General features: G+C 57.3%; 1 protein-coding gene across 1 annotated transcript; it reads right to left on the bottom strand.

The window, feature by feature from the left end:
* Positions 1-1,992: 1,992 nt before the first annotated feature.
* On the bottom strand, positions 1,993-16,401 carry PLPP7 (phospholipid phosphatase 7 (inactive)). Its single transcript, XM_058524316.1, has 2 exons — positions 15,691-16,401; positions 1,993-3,277 (listed from the first exon to the last, which is right to left on the bottom strand). The coding sequence occupies exons 1-2, from the start codon at positions 16,139-16,141 to the stop codon at positions 2,913-2,915; spliced, it is 816 nt and encodes a 271-aa protein (XP_058380299.1). The 5' UTR covers positions 16,142-16,401; the 3' UTR covers positions 1,993-2,912.
* Between the last annotated feature and the right edge of the window lie 929 nt (positions 16,402-17,330).

Here is a 17,330-nt window from a genome sequence, read left to right as displayed (position 1 = left end):
AGAGCCCCTGAGGACCCGAGTCCTGCTGGGGATGTGGGCCTCAGAGGGCAGCAGCCAGTCCCCAGCCCAAAGCTGGAGCCGGATTTGCAGTGGGTGACAGATTCCGGAGGGCGGGGGCGAGGAGAGAAGGAAGACACCTTCACCCCTTCTGCTCAGCATCTCATAAACGCGCCACCCGGGAGCATCTGTGGGAATGTGCAGAATGTATTTTAAAGACTCTGGAACCAGCCAACTTTCAAGATTGGAAGTTGGGGGTTTTAGTCGTGGTGGCTGGCGGGGTTCAGCACCCCAGAGCTCCTTCAGGGCAAAGACGAGGTGCAGATCTCCTGCCCCCCCCCGCAGAGCTGGGTGCAGGAGCCTGGAGAGGTAAGCCCAGAGCCTTGGGAGAGTGGGCGACGGGGCTTGGGGCCTGTGTGCAGAGGCATTGGCCCTGGGGGAACCCTGCCCATTGAGGATGTGGGATCTCCGCAGCAGGAGGGAAAGGTGGTCAGGCCCGAGGGCTGGACCTGCAGAAGCTCTGTGCCCAGGAGGCCCGACGCCCTTCATCAGCGGCCGCTGGGCCCCTCGGACAGGAATGTGCTGTATCCCTGCCCTATCCCAGAGGAAGTTGTTTTCCTCCCCCAAAGGATCCTGTGTGTTACGGGTTGAATCGTGTCCCCAGAAAGCTATGTCGAAATCCTAACTCCCAGTACGTACGAATGTGACCTTATTTGGAAATAAGGTCTTTGCAGATGTGACTAAAATGTAAGTTAAGATGAGGTCATACTGGAGTAGGGTGGGCCCTGATCCAATGTGCCTGCTGTCCTTATAAGAAGAGGAGGCAGACCCAGACACAGGGAGAAGGCCCCGTGACGACAGAGGCAGAGACTGCAGTGATGCAGCGGCAGCCAGGAGAAGCCCCGGACGCTGGCCACCTCCAGGAGCTGGAAGAGGCAGGAAGGATTCCACCCTGAGTCTCAGAGGCAGCGTGGCCCTGCTGACACCTTGACTGTGGACTAACCTCCGGAACTGTGAGAGAATAAATTTCTGTTGTTTTCAGCCACTGGGTTGTGGTTCTTCATTGTGGGAGACTAATGTACCGTCGGCAGCAATGTCCAGCTCATCCCCGTCTCCCCTCCTATGGGCCGTGCAAAGCCCCATGCAGGAGGCTGAGGTAGGGGGACTATGGGCCACGGGCTACAAGAGAGAGACCCATTCTCACCCTGCTGTGCTGCCTCCTGGCTGGGAAACCTTGGGCAAGTCACGTCCCCCGTCAGGGCCTCAGTTTTCTCATCTATACAATGGGCATGTTGATCACCCCACGTGACAGGATTGTTGGGAGGTGTTGATGAGCCCACACATGAAGCACTAGCTCAGGGAACCCTCAGCCTCAGCCTCAGCCTCACCCTGACCTGTATTCACCTCCACCCCACACTCTGGGTGCAGCCACTTGGAGCGTCCTGCACAGCCCCTTTCACCTCCCGGCCCTTGCCCGTCCATTCCCTCTGCCCAGAACACTCTTCCCCTCCTTCCTGGCTCACTCCACCTATTTCCTCCGTCTCCCCTTCCCCAGGACCCTGCCCTGGCACCCCATCGCTGGGCTGCCGTCCCCATACGTCCCTCATTGAAGATCCCCTCAGGCTCGACTGTGTCTGCCTGGTCACTTGTCCACTCCTCGGGGGCAGGGACCAGGTCAGCAGCGAGTGAACGAGCATCCTGAGACTGGAGTGAGAGAGCGTCTTGGCCCCCAGGGGAGATCTCAGTGGGGCTTCAACTGTTCACGGCCCAGGCCCTGGGCAGAGCGGCCAGCGCGGGGTCTGGGGGGTGGAGGGGCCCCTGACAGTGACCTCAGGGGAGGACTGAGCAGCCTGGGACAGCCTGGGAGCCCGTTGCCCCCGACCACCTGCCACCACGGCCCGTCTGGGGCTGAAGAAATCAGCCCCCACGTTAACAGAGACTCTCCTGCTGGAAACTCGCATCCCACAAGGATAAAACCACGCAGGACAGGGTCCGTTCGCATATCATCTGTATTGTCACAGGAAATGCACATCCATAACGGTTGACTTGGAAACGACCTATTAGGTCACACGGAGTCCGGCCCCTGGGGGCCAAAGCGGCACTGATGCCCATGCCCGTGGGCTTTCTGCAGGTGACAGCACGGACACCTGGTCTCCCCAGGCTCAGGGCCCGGCGCTGGGAAAGGCCAGCTCATGCCTCAGGCCCTTCAGCTCCTGGGCAGCATCTCCCAGCACGCGCTTGAGGACAAGGTGGTTCCTTAGGGGTTCATGGCTGTTCCACAAGAAAAGGGTTCTGTGGTCAAATCAGTTTAGGAAACATGGGTTAAACAAGGTTCAACAGGAAGCTTTTCTGCAGGGCTTGTCAGAGCGTTTCTGACAATAACAGCCCTCGTGAAGGTCCAATATGGGGGCAGAGTATGCAGCATTTCCCAAATTTATTTGACCCCAAAGCCCTTTTTCTTCCTAAAGCATCTTCAGGCTAGCGTCCAGTAGGGCACCCTTCGGAAGGTGCTGCCCTAAGCCAGTGATGACGGTTAATGGCAATGGCACCTCTGTTGGCAGTGGGTGGGGGTATTTGGCCAAGCATCGTGCTGTAGCATGGTGGGCACAGCCAGGAACTCGACAGTCATGACGACGGAAGGACAAGACAGGCTTGGCCCCTCCCCGCCGTCTTGGTTCTCGCCTGTTGTCTCCAGAGCAGAAGCTAAGCAGGGCTGTCCCCACGGCTGGGCCCCGGCCTGCCCAGGGAGACTCGGAGTCCGAGCAAAGAGGTGGGGGCACCCAGTGCTACCAGACATGCCAGTCACAGAGTGGGCCCGCCCGAGGCCACCAGCCTCCAACAGGATGGGGAGGATGAGCCGGCCGCCCTGCTCACCCCTCCGCCGGCCGGCCTCCTCCCGAGCACGGGCCGGCGGCTCACCAGGCGGAGATGAGCATCTGGCAGGTGTTGGAGGACATCCAGACCAGCTCCACCAGGCGGAACTGGAAGTAGCCGATGATGAAGCCTGAGACGACGTCGGTGATGTGGTGGCGGCCGATCATGACGCGCGACAGGCCCACGCAGAAGGCCCAGAGCACCAGCAGGATGCGCAGGGGCACCGCCAGCACCAGGTGGCTGAGGAAGAACTTGGACACCATGGCCGCGCGGCTGGCGTGCCCGGCGGGGAAGGCATAGACGTCCATGGTGAGGTAGTCCAGGAGGCCGGGGCTCGTCTCGAACGGGCCACGTCGCTTGATGAGCTTCTGCACGCCGGCCACCGTCATGATGTCCAGGAGCAGGGCTGTGGGCGGGAGAGAGGGCCCCGAGGCTGTCAGTGTGCCTGCCACCTCATCTGCCCGCCTCTCCCTTTCTTCACTCCAGCCACACTGACTTCACGCACATTTCCAGCTCAGGGCCTTTGCACATGCTGTTCCCTCTACTTGTCCTTCCCTGGGATATGCACACGCCCTCACTCCCTCGGCAGAGAAGCCTTCCTGCCCACCTGTTCACAAAAACCCGTCGCCGTCTATCCCCCTCTCCCTGCTTTCTTTTCCTTTGCAGCCTTGCTCACCACCTGCCACATCACACATTCTCTTGGGCATCTCTCTCCTCTCTCCCCCACTGCAGCGTGCGCTCCGTGAGGGCCGGGACCCAATCTGCCCACGGCTGGGAGGCGTTCAGTAAAGGCACTGAGGGAGAGAGTGGGCGATCAGGGGTATCATGGGCCACTACGGGCACCTTGGAGGATCTCAGTCCTGACAAGCAGGGCCCTGGGCTGGCGATCTTTCTCAAAGGACCTCACTGATCCCCCACCAGGCCTGAGAGCAGGATGTCACCAACCCCATTTTGTTTGAGGTGACATTCACATAACATACAATGAACCGTTTTTGAGTGTACAGTTCAGTAGTACTTAGCATACTCGCAAAGTTGTGCAACCACCACCTCTATCTAGTTCCAGAATATTTTCATCACCCCAAAAGGAAACCCCGTACCCAGTAAGCAATCACTCCCTGTCCTCCCTCTCCCCCCAGCCCCTGGCCACCACCAATCTCTTTTCTGTCTCTTTGGACCTGCCTCTTCTGGACATTCTATGTGAATGGAGTCACACAGCGTGTGGCTGTGTGTCTGGCTTCTTGCACTTAGCATCATGTTTTTGAGGTCCATCTTGTTGTAGTGTGTGTCAGTGCGTCATTCCTTTGTATGGCTGAATAATATTCCACGGTGTGGACCTACCACCATTTGTTTATCCGTCACCCGTTGACGGGCATTTGGGTTGTTTCTACCTTTTGGCTGTTGTGAATGCTGCTGCTGTCAACACGCATGTGCGAGTGTTTGCTGAGGCCGGGCTTTCAGTGCTTGTGGGTACACACCCAAGAGCGGAGTTGCTGCATCATAGGCTAACTCAAGGTGTAAGTTTTTGAGGAACCACCAACTGTTTTCCGCGGCAGCTGCACCATCTCGTCCTCATCTTTCAGAGGACAAGATGGAGCCTTGGAGCTTGGAGACTGCACACCTGCTGCTCCTTCTTTCTGTAACGTTCCCCTCTTTCCCTCCCTGCTGACTTATTCTCCCTCATCCTTCAGGCCTCAGCCTAAACGTCACCTCCTCAGGGAGGCCTTCCCTGACCTCCAGGCAGGCCAGGCCCTGAACAGTGCGTTCCCAAAACCCCACATTTCTCCTCATGCACTTTCGCAGCTGCAACTAAGGGATCGGCTGGCTGGAGAGAAGTTCGGCGTCAGCTCCCTCCCCCTTCCCCACACCATTTCTTCGCGGAGACCAGGGCCAAGTCTCTTCTGTTCATAGGTTTATCCCAGGGCCAGACAGAGCGGCAGTCTCCAAGTGTTAGTAGAGTCACTGGCCTGGGCGCAGAGCCAGAGGGGAGGGCTCTATCCCCATTTGGGGAGCATGAGGGAGACCTCTGTCCGTCCTGCCTCCACCATACCCTGCTGTGTGGCCTTGGAAGGGCTGCTCTGCCTCTCTGTGCCGTTAGATGAAGGCACGACACCGAGGCCCCAGTTTCCCCCAGCTGATCACAGTGGCACCCAGACAGCCAATGTGGGGGCTCCTGGCAAACCCTGCTCACCCTTAGAAAGGCCCACAGAGACACACCTGAGGTCACGGTACCTGTAAGCCCTTCTTCAAGTGACAGCAAAGGGAAAACCAGCATTGCGGTGCACTGACAGAGCTCATGAGCATCACAGTCAGAGACCTGGGTTCCGTCCCAGCCCTGGAGCCTGCCGGCTATGTGGCCTTGGACAAGTCACCTCTTCCCTCACCTGTGAGACGAGGTCATGGACACCTACCTCCTGGAGGGGACCCGGCACGGTGCCTCCAGGGTGACCAACCATCCCAGGTCTGACCCCCTGGGACAGAGGGGTTTCCAAGACACAAGACCTTCAGTACTAGAACAGGGACGTTCCAGCACCCCGGGATGAGTTGGTCCCCCTGTGCCTGGCACATCGGAAGGGCACACGGGTGGAGAGTTATTACCAAGTGACAGTTCAGTGCAGCCCCGAGCCGGGAGCTCTCCTAGGAGCTCTGCTGCGACGTCAAAACTGTTGGCCTGCAGCCCCTCTTGCTCAGAAATGAACAAACAAAAAGACTTTGGAAAAAAATGACACCGTAGATGCTCACTGCAGAAAATTTACAAAATGGAAAACAAAAGTGGGATTTTAAATCACCTGAAATCCTGCCACCCAGAGGTAGCCACCGTTCCAGAAACTTCTATCCATCTATAGAGCGTAGACTTAATAAAAGCTGTAACATGCTCTACACATGCTGTTCTGTAACCTGCTTTTGAAAGTCTTGCCTCGTCACACGCCCCCCACCTCCCGCCAGCTGTAGGGTATGAGGCACCTGGAGTGTCTATTTAACAGTCACGGCTCTGGACATTCAGATTGCTCCCCAATAACACTGCGCTCCCCGGTTAGTGCAGAACTCCTCGGCCTTCCTCCTTTTCTGCCCTCTGTGGGGTTGCTGCGTGCAGTCTGGGCTCTTGGTTTGGGATTTGAATCCCTGGCCTCTCCTGGGCCTCCCCTCTCAGTAGCCACGGGCTGGCTGACGTCTGTCCACCTAGGACGTGCCTGGCCAGCAAGGGAGAGGGGCAGAAGCAGGAAGCGGTGGATGGAGAAGCTGCCCAGCTGAGAAAGGAGCCTGAGGGAGGGAAAGAGGGAACCTTGTCCTATACACCCCACAGGCATTTCCATGGCAACTTGTTCCCGGGAGCCCAGGCCTCCCAGGAGGCAGCTGGCAGGGGAGGTGTGGGGCCCGCAGGCTGCCGACCCCCAAGGAGGCCAGGCCCAGCCTGGTAGCCATTCGGAGCCTGCGGGAAGTCACAGTCCCAGCGGGAGAGAGGGCACGGGGACTGCCAGATCTCCAGGGCAGATGAGAGCTGGTGGGAGGCAGCCGCATCTGACTCTTGGGACTTTTGGCTTAACCGAGCAGCTGAGGCAGGAGGCCAGGCTGAGGCCCCTCCCTCACCCAGGTGACAGGTTCTCTCCTCCTGGGGAGGGGGCAGCTTACGGGGCAGGGTTAAACGTGCAGGTTTCAGAGCCACAGATGGGGCTCAAGTCCCAGATGCTCTGCTGATTAAGAACAAGTCCCTCCACTTGTCAGAGCCTCGGTCTGCTCACCTGTAAGAGGGGTGGTCGCAGGACGAAAGGAGCTAATTCACGCCTGTGAAGCTTTAGCACAGCCTGGCATGTGGTGGTCGAGGGCACAGCTGCTGTTACGACTCCTGAGCCGCAGTCTGGCCTGACCCAGGTAAGCAATTTACAGCTCTCAGACCCTGCGGGCTGGGCGGCATCGAGCAGGTGTGTTGGTGACAGGGTTTCCTTCTCTGAGGTTTCAGAGTCAAAATTACCTGCTCCAGGTTCTGAGACCTCCACCGCCTGAAGGGAAGTCAGAAAGTTGGGGGCCAGGGCCTCTTAGGTGCTGGTGGGTGGTGGCCGGCCAGGGTCTGGGTGCCAGGAGGGCTGCCGGGGTCTGGTGGGTTAATGAGGACCAGGACTGCCCAAGGTAGATGGAAACATGACACTGAGATGTGGGTCATCTGTGCAATTGGTGACCAAGTTTCTCAGCCAAAAATCAGGGCTCAGCAACCTGGCAAGTTATTGCTGGTTAAATCTGCCTGCCCGGCCGAGTGTAAGCCCTCGTGTAGGAGCCCAGCGAGAGCTGCTGGGTTCAAGGAGAAAGGCGGGAGGGAGGGGCAGCATCGGCACCTCTCTAGGCTGCCCAGTGGGTGCACCGGGCTCGGGATCCCTCTGATGTTGTGGCTGAAGGCAAGGAGGGCTTGTGCCTTGACCTCCCCCGATGCCCCAGCTCTCCTTAGGGACCATCAGGATCCACAGGCCAAGAACACCTTTCAAATTTTTTAGCAGCAAAACGTCTTTCTCTCAGTGAAAGCCCACACAAAGACTCAGTGTATGAAGCAGATGGAAGGGGCAGCCCTGTGGTGAAGCTGGGGGAGTGGGGGACCCCCTCCTGCTCCCCAGGGAGGCCTCTGAGGCTGCCCGTGTCCCATGATTTGAAAACCTCGAGTCTGGGCCTTTGGGAATCTGCTGCTATTTCTGGCTGGTTCTGCCTCTTGAGGCCGTGATGAGGTGGAGACTGCCTCTGCCCCGTGCCCCTTGGGGACCATCAGCTAGCCTGGCTGTCCAGCTGGCCCGGCCCATCTGTGCCTGGTTCACTCATTCATTTGACCTCCAGTTCCTGAGCATCGCTGGTTCTTGAGTATGTCAGGTGTGGGCCAGGCCTGGGGCTGGGGAACCAGGCTGGCAGGCTGCCATCCGGCCGAGGGGGGGACTGGCAGTAGGCAATGGTTACACAGACAGATTCTTTACAGGTGTGATGGGCCCCTGCTCTCATCCCCTCATCACGCTGCAGCGGTTTGTCTGTCTGTCCAGTGCTGAGGGTTAGAGTAGGAGAGGCAGTGGGACCACGTGCTCAAATGCAGGCCGGCTGTCCAACAGAGCCAATGGCCTCCTCCAGGCCTCCCCGTACCACGCCCCCTCCTGCGGCCCCTTCAGGCAGCTCTCCCCTCCTCCAGCACCCCCCACAGCCCTGGGTGTGACTGTGATTCTGACACCATCAGCGAATTATCTGGGGCCCAGAAATAGAAGCAAATGGCGCCATCACTCAAGGCTCCGTGAATTCCGCTCACATGGCCCTGTGAGTTCCCTGACCTACATTCCTTCCTGGACTCGAGCGAGGCAAGGGGGTCCCCATGGGGAAGGTCCGCCGGCCAGGAAGCTCAGGGGTCAGGGTCAGGAGAGTGACCGAAGCTGCGTGCCCCCTGACTTGCAGTGTGAGCGGGGTAGGTCACCTAACCTCCCCCCGCCCCGACTCATGGCAATCAACTAGGGCGGCGGCTCCCACCCGGGCTCCGGAATCAGAGACCGGCTTCAAGGTCGGCTGCTTGAAAATTGCATGACCTTGGCATGTCCATGCCCGCGAGCCTCCCTCCCCTCGTTGATAAAAGGGGATCATTCTGGAGGCTACTCTGAGGGCCTGTGCAGCAAGTGCTCCATCAATGGCGCCCAGGAGGCGGGGCTTGGCCCCACCGCCTCTCATGTCCTTCCCCCCGACAATCTCTACCCTCAGCCCCACTCACTGAGCTGGGGTCTGAGATGCCTGAGCCCCCCACGCAGGAAGCACAATTATTCCCGAAGCCCTGCTGTCCTGGGGGGCTCCCCGTCCTCAGAGGGTGCTGTCTCTCCTCCCCCAACCCAGAGACCCTGGGGTCCGGTAATGGCCAAGGAACCAGAGTGCTGGAGCGGGAGAGGAGGGGTCACCAGGGTGAGGCAGGAAGCAGAGCTTTCTTAGAAAAGAGCCGCTCTCTGGGGGACGCGGAATCAGCTCCTCCCGAGGCCGCCTGTCTCTTTGTTGCTGTGTGTGGGCGTGGGGGCTGCCCAGAGGCAGAGGGGTGGCTGGGATGACCTCTCACGACCCCTTTCAAGCTTGGGCTACTTTTTGTAGGACCCCCTGAGCAGCAGGGGAATTGGGCTGAGATGGCGGTGGGGAAGGGGGCGGCGGTGGGCTCAGCACGGGGCTCCTGTCGGCTGCTGGGGGGACAGGTTTGTGGGCAGTGTCTCTCCCTGCCTGGGGCTGGGAGAAGGGGTCCCAGCTCTTCCTTCCAGCCTAGGGGTCAACCCTGCCTCTAACCCCTCATCCCGACTTCTCTGGTAGGTGGGGAACCAGCCCGCCGGCGCTGTGGGGCAGTGTCAACCGGCCTACACTTTCTGAAGGGCATCTGCCTTCAGACTCCGAGTTTTTACATGTCTCCCTTGACTCAGCTCTTGCATTGGTAGGAGTATCTCCTTGGGAAATCATTAGGGCCGTGCACCATGATTCATGGTCAAGGCTGTCCACTGCAGCATTCTTCATGATGCTGAAAAACACGTACCAACCCAGTGCCCTTGAGCAGGAGACGGGAGGGGACAAATTGTGGCCAAGTCTAGACAATGGCGCACTCCGGGGCCACCGCGAATGACAAAGCAGGTGTGTATTTATAGCCGCTGAAGGAGAGTTACGAGGTTTGTTAAGTGGAAAAGGCCACTTACCAAACAGGATTTACAGCAGGATGCCATTTTCGTAAAATAAGATGTAAATGTGTTTATATGCAGAGAAAAAATCCGAAGGCACCACACTAAATGCTAACAGTGCTTCTTGCTGGGTGGGAGGATGAGGGTGACTTTTATTGTCTTTCTATAATTCTGCATTTAAAATTTTTTCTGAACGACGAACATGCATTACTTTTGCACATTTTTAAAATGCTATTTTTACAAAAGGACAAATATTGCATGACTCCACTGTTATGAGGTTCCTAGAATAGGGAAATTCACGGGGGCAGAAAGTGGAATAGTGGTTACCAGGGGCTGAGGGGTGGATGGCCCCTGAAGACATGATGCTAAGTGAAAGAAGCGAATGGGGAGTTACTGCTTCATGGGGAGAGAGTTTCAGGTTTGGGAAGATGAAGAAGTTCTGGAAATGCATGGTGGTGATGGTTACACAACAGTGTGAACATACTTAATGCCACTGAATTTTAACATTCAAAAATGGTTGAAATGGTCAATTGTATGTTATTTGTATTTTAGCGCGCACACACAAAAATTTATTTTAAAAACCAGAGCACAGGTCCGGAAGGACACAGCCCATGGGGAGGGGGGCAGCGAGCAGAGAGGTTGGGTTGAAGGAAAGCCCGAGGGGAGGCAGGAACACTCCATCTTTTGGCACTGGGACCTCTGCTCTACTGGCGTGAGCAGTGTGTGTGTGTGCGCGCGCGCGTGCACGCACGCACGCGCACATGTGCACACACCTGGCATCTCTCCTGACCAGGGCAGCCCCTGCCTCCAGCCAGAGCTGCTGCCCAGGCTCTCAGCACTCGGGGGACTGACACGAGGGTCTTGCTCGGTCCCTATCTCCCCTGGCCTGAGTGATTCTAAGCGAGTTCGGTAACGTAGCAGATTTCCATTTTCTCCCCTGAAGAATCTCGATACTAAAGCCAGCTCTATCTGTCTCTGAAGACTGTCAGGGTACAAGGAACTCAAGATCATGGGCATAGAAGTCCGGGGGCACCCTGTGATCACTCAGCTGAGCGCCAGGCTCCGCTGGGAGTGGGTCTGAAGCAGGGACAATGCAGACCAGGACCTTGCCCAGCTGCACGCCTCGCTCTTTCTTTTCTTGTATTAGCTGCAAGGGCAACTGACATGATAGTGCATGGGGGGGCCCTGACTGGGTCAGGGGGCGCAGCCAAGAGCCCCTTGGAGGGACCGACTGTAGTGCTCAGCCCCACTGAGATGATAAGAAATGAAGCTGGGGGAAGGGCAGGAGAAATGGGAGGAATGTTCTACCTCTGCGGAGCTGGCCTCTCCAGCAGGAGGGTTTCTGACAGTGAATGTTGGGATCAGCCTAAATATCCATCAATTAGGGACAGGCTATACCAGCCTCATGGAGGGACTGTCACGTAGGCTGTCCCCGGGAGCAGGAGCCAGTGGACGGGGTGGAGAGCTGACAGAATAGATTATACGGAGGGTTGGTGCCAGGTGGGGGGTGGGGGCAGTGCGGGGGGAGGGGAAGCGAGCTGGTCAGGGGGTGAGGGTGGGGTTGCTGCAAGACTGAGGTGGTGGGTTCTGGTGTCTGAACCCCTCACGCTTGATGTGAAGGGACAGGGGGGCCGAGACCAGGATTCCAATGGAGGCGCACGGCCCAGCAGGCCCACTACGGCCATGAGAACCAGGCCGCGCTGGGCAAAACCCCGCAGCAGGTCGTTTTAGAAACACGTGATGTGGCAGTTTGTGCACAGAGAAAAATCCGGAGGCCTGTGACCCAAACCACAACAGAGGTCATTCCTGGGGAAGGGGTCGAAGGGAGACGCTAGCTTTTCCCATCATCCAGCCTTGTAATGTTTGAGATTTTCTTCACCATAAGAATTGATGAAAAGGTGTTCAACGTCACTGACCATTAGGGAAATGCAAATCAGAACCACAACGAGATATGACTTTCGCACCCATTAGAATGGCTAGTATCAAAAACCCAGAAAATAACAGGTGTTGGCGAGGATGTGGAGAAATTGGAACCCTTGTTCCCTGCTGGTAGGGATGTAAAATGGGGCAGCTGCTGTGGAAAACAGTATGGTGGTTCCTCAAAAAATTAAACGTAAAATTACCATTTGATCCACTAGTTCCACTGCTGGGTATATATCCAGAAGAAGTGAAAGCAAACAGATATTTGTACGTCCATGTTCATAGCAGCATTATTCATAAAAGCCAAAAGGTGGAAGCAACCCAAGTGTCCATTGATGGATGGTGGATAGACAAAATGTGGTCTATCCACACCATGGAATACTATTCAGCCTTAAAAAAGAAGGAAATTCTGACACCTGCTACAATATGGATGAACCTTGAGGACATTACGCTATGTGAAATAAGCCAGACACAGAAGGACAAATACTGGATGATTCCACTTATATGAGGTTCCTAGAGTAGTCAAATTCATAGAGACAGAAAGGAGAACTGAGGTTACCAGAGGTAGAGGAGAATGGGGAGTCACTGTTTAACAGGTGAAGAGTTTCAGCTTGGGAAGATGGAAAAGTTCTGGAGATGGATGGTGGTGATGGTTGCACAACAATGTGAACGTACTTAGTGCTAGTGAACTGTGCACTTAAAAATGGTTAAAGTAGTAAGTTTCATGTTATGTATATTTTACCGCAATAAAAAATGAAATAGAAAAAGAAAGTATAGTTTTCATAATCAAGAAAATCTCAATAAAGATGCTTTTAACGATTATGGCAACAAGACATGGAGGCCATTTCCACCAAGGACAGGCCCCTGAGGAAACCAGGACGGGCTTGGTGAACCGAGATGAGCCTGGGTCACCTGTCACCTGGCTCCATTTGGGATCATTAAGCTCGGTGCTGCAGGAAGGGACAGAGGAGGGGATCAGGTCACATCACAGGAGCTTGGAGGGGACCTGGAGGGAGGCTACACCTGGGACATCTTTTGATAACGGTGATGGCTATGATGGTGACAATCATGGCTCCACCAGCACTAACTGGTGTGAGTATGTGCCAAGTGCTGTGTGTGTAATTTTTCAGTGAAGCATCCCAGCAACTCATTTGACAGATGAGGACAATGGGGCTCAGAGACGCAAAGTCACTTGCCTGAGTTCCCACAGCAGGGCTGGGGCTGCCCCCAGGTCTGGCCGACTCTGCAGCCCAAGTTTTGCCAGCTGCCTAGACCCCTTCTGGCTTCGAGGTTTCCAGAGTCTGGGCAGCATGTCCTTGGGGAGGGGACGCAGGGAGCAGTGCAGAGAACTTCCTCCTGGCCCAGCTGGGACTCTTCCCAGGCCTGGGCGCTGGAGCTCCCGTTTCCCGGGGCTCCTGAGTTTGCCCCTTTGGGGCAGAGGGGAGCCCAGGTCCCAACTGCACAGGTGGAGGCCTCTGCTCCCAGCCCACACACTGCACCCAGGAATCGCCGGGTGCCCTGGTGCTCGGGGTGGGCGGGCAGGACTGGGCAGGGCTCCCTCACACTCCTGGGCCCTGCAGTTCCCACTACATGGCATCCGCCACCCACTGGGCACGTCCACATACCACCCACTGTGCCAAGTGCTTCCCCAGCTCCCCTGCAGTCCCCACCACACCCTGAAGCCCCACGTGCATGTCAGGAAACTCAGGCTCAGAGATGGGAACTGACTTGACCAAGTTCACAGAGCGATAAGTGTCAGAGCCAGGACAAAGCCCAGTCGACCACACAGTACTCTAGGGTTGCAAGACCCCCAGGCCCCCCAAGACTAAAGGACAGACAGAACCCTGCAGTTTGTGCTCAGCGGATGGTCTGTCTTTCCCGGGCGGAGAATGGTGTCAGCAGCCCCTCCTAGTGGGTCCGGCCAGAGCTGTGGGATCAGAGCCAGCCTTGACTACTTGCTGCAGTTTTCTCCCACCAAGCTGGAGGGCTGGGGTGACATCCGCACAAGGTGACCCAGGCCCACAGTCCACCCTGCCTGCTCTGAGCAGCCCGTGTCAAGTGGCTGGTTTGTGCCAGGCCCTTATCTTTTTGTGGTCTCTCTGTGGAGTGGGCGGTACACCCGATCTGCAGACCTACGGTGAGCGGAAGGTGAGGGGTTTGCAGCCAGAGGACTTGGATTTGGTTCCTTGACCTTCCACTTACAGCTGTGTGGGGTGGGCAAGTCCCTCTGAGCCTCAGTTAACTCGTCTGTAAAATGGGTGTACTAATATTAACCTTATAAGGTCATTAAAAAGATTTTAAAATCATGAAATATGGGATGTTCATGGCATAGTATTTGGTACGTAATGAAGCTCAATAAATGATGTTTTTAAAAACTTAAAACGGCTCTCATTCTCATTCAAGGAGGGAGGCATCTCGAATCTTGTTCCTCGTCCCATGGAGCAAACACCTTTGTGCCCACAGCAGGAATGAGCCAGAAACCTCATCTCAACAAGCTAGAGTTGCTCCGCATTCTAATCCTGGCCCCATCATTGACTGGCTGCGTGATGGCGGTAAGTCATCTGCCTGTGCCTCAGTTTCCTCCTCTTTCAATGGGGAAGGATAGCAGTTTCTCCCTCCTGGTGACAATTGGAAGTGATGGTGTGGTTTATGCAAAACCGGTCGCATAGTAGATACTGAACAAATTACGAACACAGCCTCACCACCTCCATCATATGGGGAGGGACGTGCAGACGGGGCCTAGGAGGCAGGACGAGAGGGAGGCTGAGTACGTTCTCCTGCCCTGTCCTCTGACATCAGGCAACCTAACCTCCAACACGGTTTTCTTGAGCAGCCGTCTATGAGGCTGCAGCTGGCACCTGGGAAACCGCGAATAACAGGGCAGGCTCTGCCCTCAGTAGCCCCCCTCAGGCGCCTCAGTCACCTTGCTCTGTCCCCCCTCCCAAGCCCATGGCCCAGCACCTGGAAAAAGCACAGGTGTGGATGTCAGGCAGACCTGGTACAATCTCCAGCTCTGAAGCCAGGGCCGGGTGGCTTTATTTACAGGAGCCTCAGTTTCCTAATCTGTAAAGTGGGAATGATAACCACACCAGTCACGTGGGACTGTTTATTTGGGATAAATTTTATTTGGGATAAAGTGATGTGATGTAAATAATTTAGTCGTAAGAACAAGAGCATGTTGATGGTGCCAGACCAGCCATCTCCTGCGTGAAGCGTCTGGCCATTTCCTCCTCCCCACGTCCCACCGGCAGAGCGTCCAGCCCCAGTCTCCCTGAGACCAGAGCCTGGAGATACGTGTTATTGGAACTTCTCTGGGACCACAGTTCTCAGCGGTCCCACCCACAGTCCTTTTGGAACTAGGACCCTTGTCAGTGTTTGCTTTGCCTGAGACCCCCGCCCACCTGCGCCCCAAATGGTGGCCATCCTGGGAAGGGCGAGGGGATCAACATGGGCCCAGCATGGAGGGTGGAAGCAGAGGGTCCCCGAGCACCTAGGGGATCTGGAGGTGCCCAGAGGGTGGGCCGGACGGGGACTGGGGGGATGGGGGGCCTGCCTTCCACATGGGTCCCATGTGGCATCTGGCACAGGGCAGTGCTAAACTGAAAGAGGCTGGTGGCAAAGACTTGGGAAAAACAAACCAAAGGACCAGCTCTCTGGGCCCTCTCCTCCAGCGGCTCACCTAGGGAAGCAGCAGGGAAGGACTCCAGGAGGCCACCAGTGGGTGGGAGCCCCAGATTGTACCCCCAGGCCCTGTGGGAGAATCCTGGGCAGTTTGCAGGGTCCCTGAACTGAGCAGGAGGGCATGGGGGCAGCTCACAAGGACTTCCTGCAGGTGGCAAGGAACTCAAGGACCCCAGCCTGTGGGGCGGGAGTTACACGGTGAAATGCCCCGCTCCAGGACCCCCACCAGACCCCTGACCGTCTCCCTCCAGGCCAGCCTTCAGCCCCCAGCCCTTCCTTCAAGCTGCCTCTGGGGCAGTGGTGCACTTTGCCAAGAGTGGGGCCCTTCCTCAGAGGTTCCCACTGGGTATCCCCATTCTTGAGGCCCCCAATTTGCAGGGTGCCCTTGTCTGTGCATTCCTGGTTCTCTCTCCCCCAAGTCAGAGGCTTGCCTATTTCTGGGACACCCTTCCTGCCTAACCTCATTAGATCATTCCAGTCAGTTTCTGAGGGCCCCACTGGTCCTCACCAGGGCGGGGCAGCCCCCTCCCCGGGGCCTGGCGGGTGGGTGGCGGGCAGTGGGCACACTCACCCAGAAGCAGGTTCATGAGCACCTCCTGGCCAGCCAGCGTGCTGCTCTTCACCAGGCAGAGAATTGTGCCCCCGATCCAGGGGATCCCATGGCCTGTGATGCCAATGAGCTTGACCATGGAGCGGGCGCTGGCCCAGGACGCGGCCCGGCCGGCGCACACCCCCAGCCGCTTGGACATGCAGATGTCAATGGCTAGCAGGGAGTTGAAGGCGATGCCCTTGAAGGAGGGGTTCAGCTGCATGCAGTCCTCTTCCGGCAGCTGCTGCGACTGGCGCCGCTCGCGGGCCCCGTCCCCAGGGGGTGGGGGCTGCACCGAGGGGCCCGATGCCTTCCTGCCCGAGCTGCGGGGCTCTGGAGCCCCCTTGGGGAGCTGGTTCAGGGACAGGAACTCGGCCCGGTTGAGGACGTTGTTGCGGTCCCGGGCCCGGGCCCGGCTCTGGGAGGCTGGCATGGCGACGCTCACAGTGCGAGGGCCGGTGCCCACCCGGCTGCGAGGCCTTCTCCCCGAAGACGAGCTGCCCCTGGAGCCGCCACTGCTCCCTGCCTCCCTGCCTTCTCCGCGGCAGCTGTTAAATATAGAGTGGAAGATTGCACATGGCTGTTTACCTCCAGCTGCCACCAGGCTCCAAGGGGACGTCAGTGCCAGCTGGGCAGCCAATCGATCCCCCCAATGCGGGCCAGCGCCAATGGAGCCACCGGGGAGGCGGACGAGTCCACAGCTGCGGCCTGGCTGCCTCCGGCCTGGGCTATTTAAATCTTCCAATGGCTCACTCCCCGGGCTTTGGGGGACTCTGGGAAATGTAGTCCTGCTGCTGCCCTGGGCCAGAGGCCCAGACGTGGGCCCCTGACTGACTCCGGCTTTTACCAGCCTCCTTGGAGCAGTCCAGACCCCTGTAAGCCAGGCCTGCCTGCCCCACTGGCCTGGGCAGCTTGGACCTGGTCCCATGGACTGGACAGCAGAGCCCAGGCCAAAGGCCTCTCCAGGCACCAGATAGAGTGAATGACGTCACTGAAAGCATCATCTTGGGTCCCCTGGGGCCAGGCCCAGCCCCTCCCGTCTGTGGTAGCATCTCATTTAGCTGGCAGGCTGGTTTTTTCTTTTTTTTTCAATCAGTCCTGAATTTGGCATCAGTGCACCACAGTCCAATCACACGGCAATTTGTACGATTTGATTTCTAGAAGATGGAGGAGTAATTAATCGGTTGGTTATGGATCTGCCCCTGGGAGGTTGCCTCCACTGCCCGGAGTTTTGCGAAGGACAGGAGCACTACAGCAGCTTCAGGCGACCCATAAATAGTGACCCCGCGCCTGGCACCGGGCTAGGTGCCTGGAATACTGCAGAGAATGTGACTCCACCCCTGTCCCTGGGACACTCACAGTTCAGTGGGGAGTAAACGAATGACACACGTAAATGATTGCAAGTGTGTGGACGTGTGGTAGGATCGCAGACCCAGGGCTGTGGGTCTGCCCTGGGAGTTGTGGAGGGCTTCCCCCAGGAAGGAGGAACAGGTGGCAGGCCCAGGCAGGGGAGAGCCTTCCCCACGTGAAGGCTGGGAGGCCCGTGTGGCTGGTGCATGGGGCAAAGGCAGCAAGAGAGGCTGCCAACCCAGAAAGGGCAGACCAAGAGGGCCCAGGAGAGG

Source organism: Diceros bicornis, chromosome 28, assembly GCF_020826845.1.
Source record: "Diceros bicornis minor isolate mBicDic1 chromosome 28, mDicBic1.mat.cur, whole genome shotgun sequence".
In the NCBI taxonomy this organism is placed as follows: domain Eukaryota; kingdom Metazoa; phylum Chordata; class Mammalia; order Perissodactyla; family Rhinocerotidae; genus Diceros; species Diceros bicornis.
The sequence above is the reverse complement of the archived record's forward strand: the minus strand, read 5'-3'. Positions and strand labels throughout refer to the sequence as shown.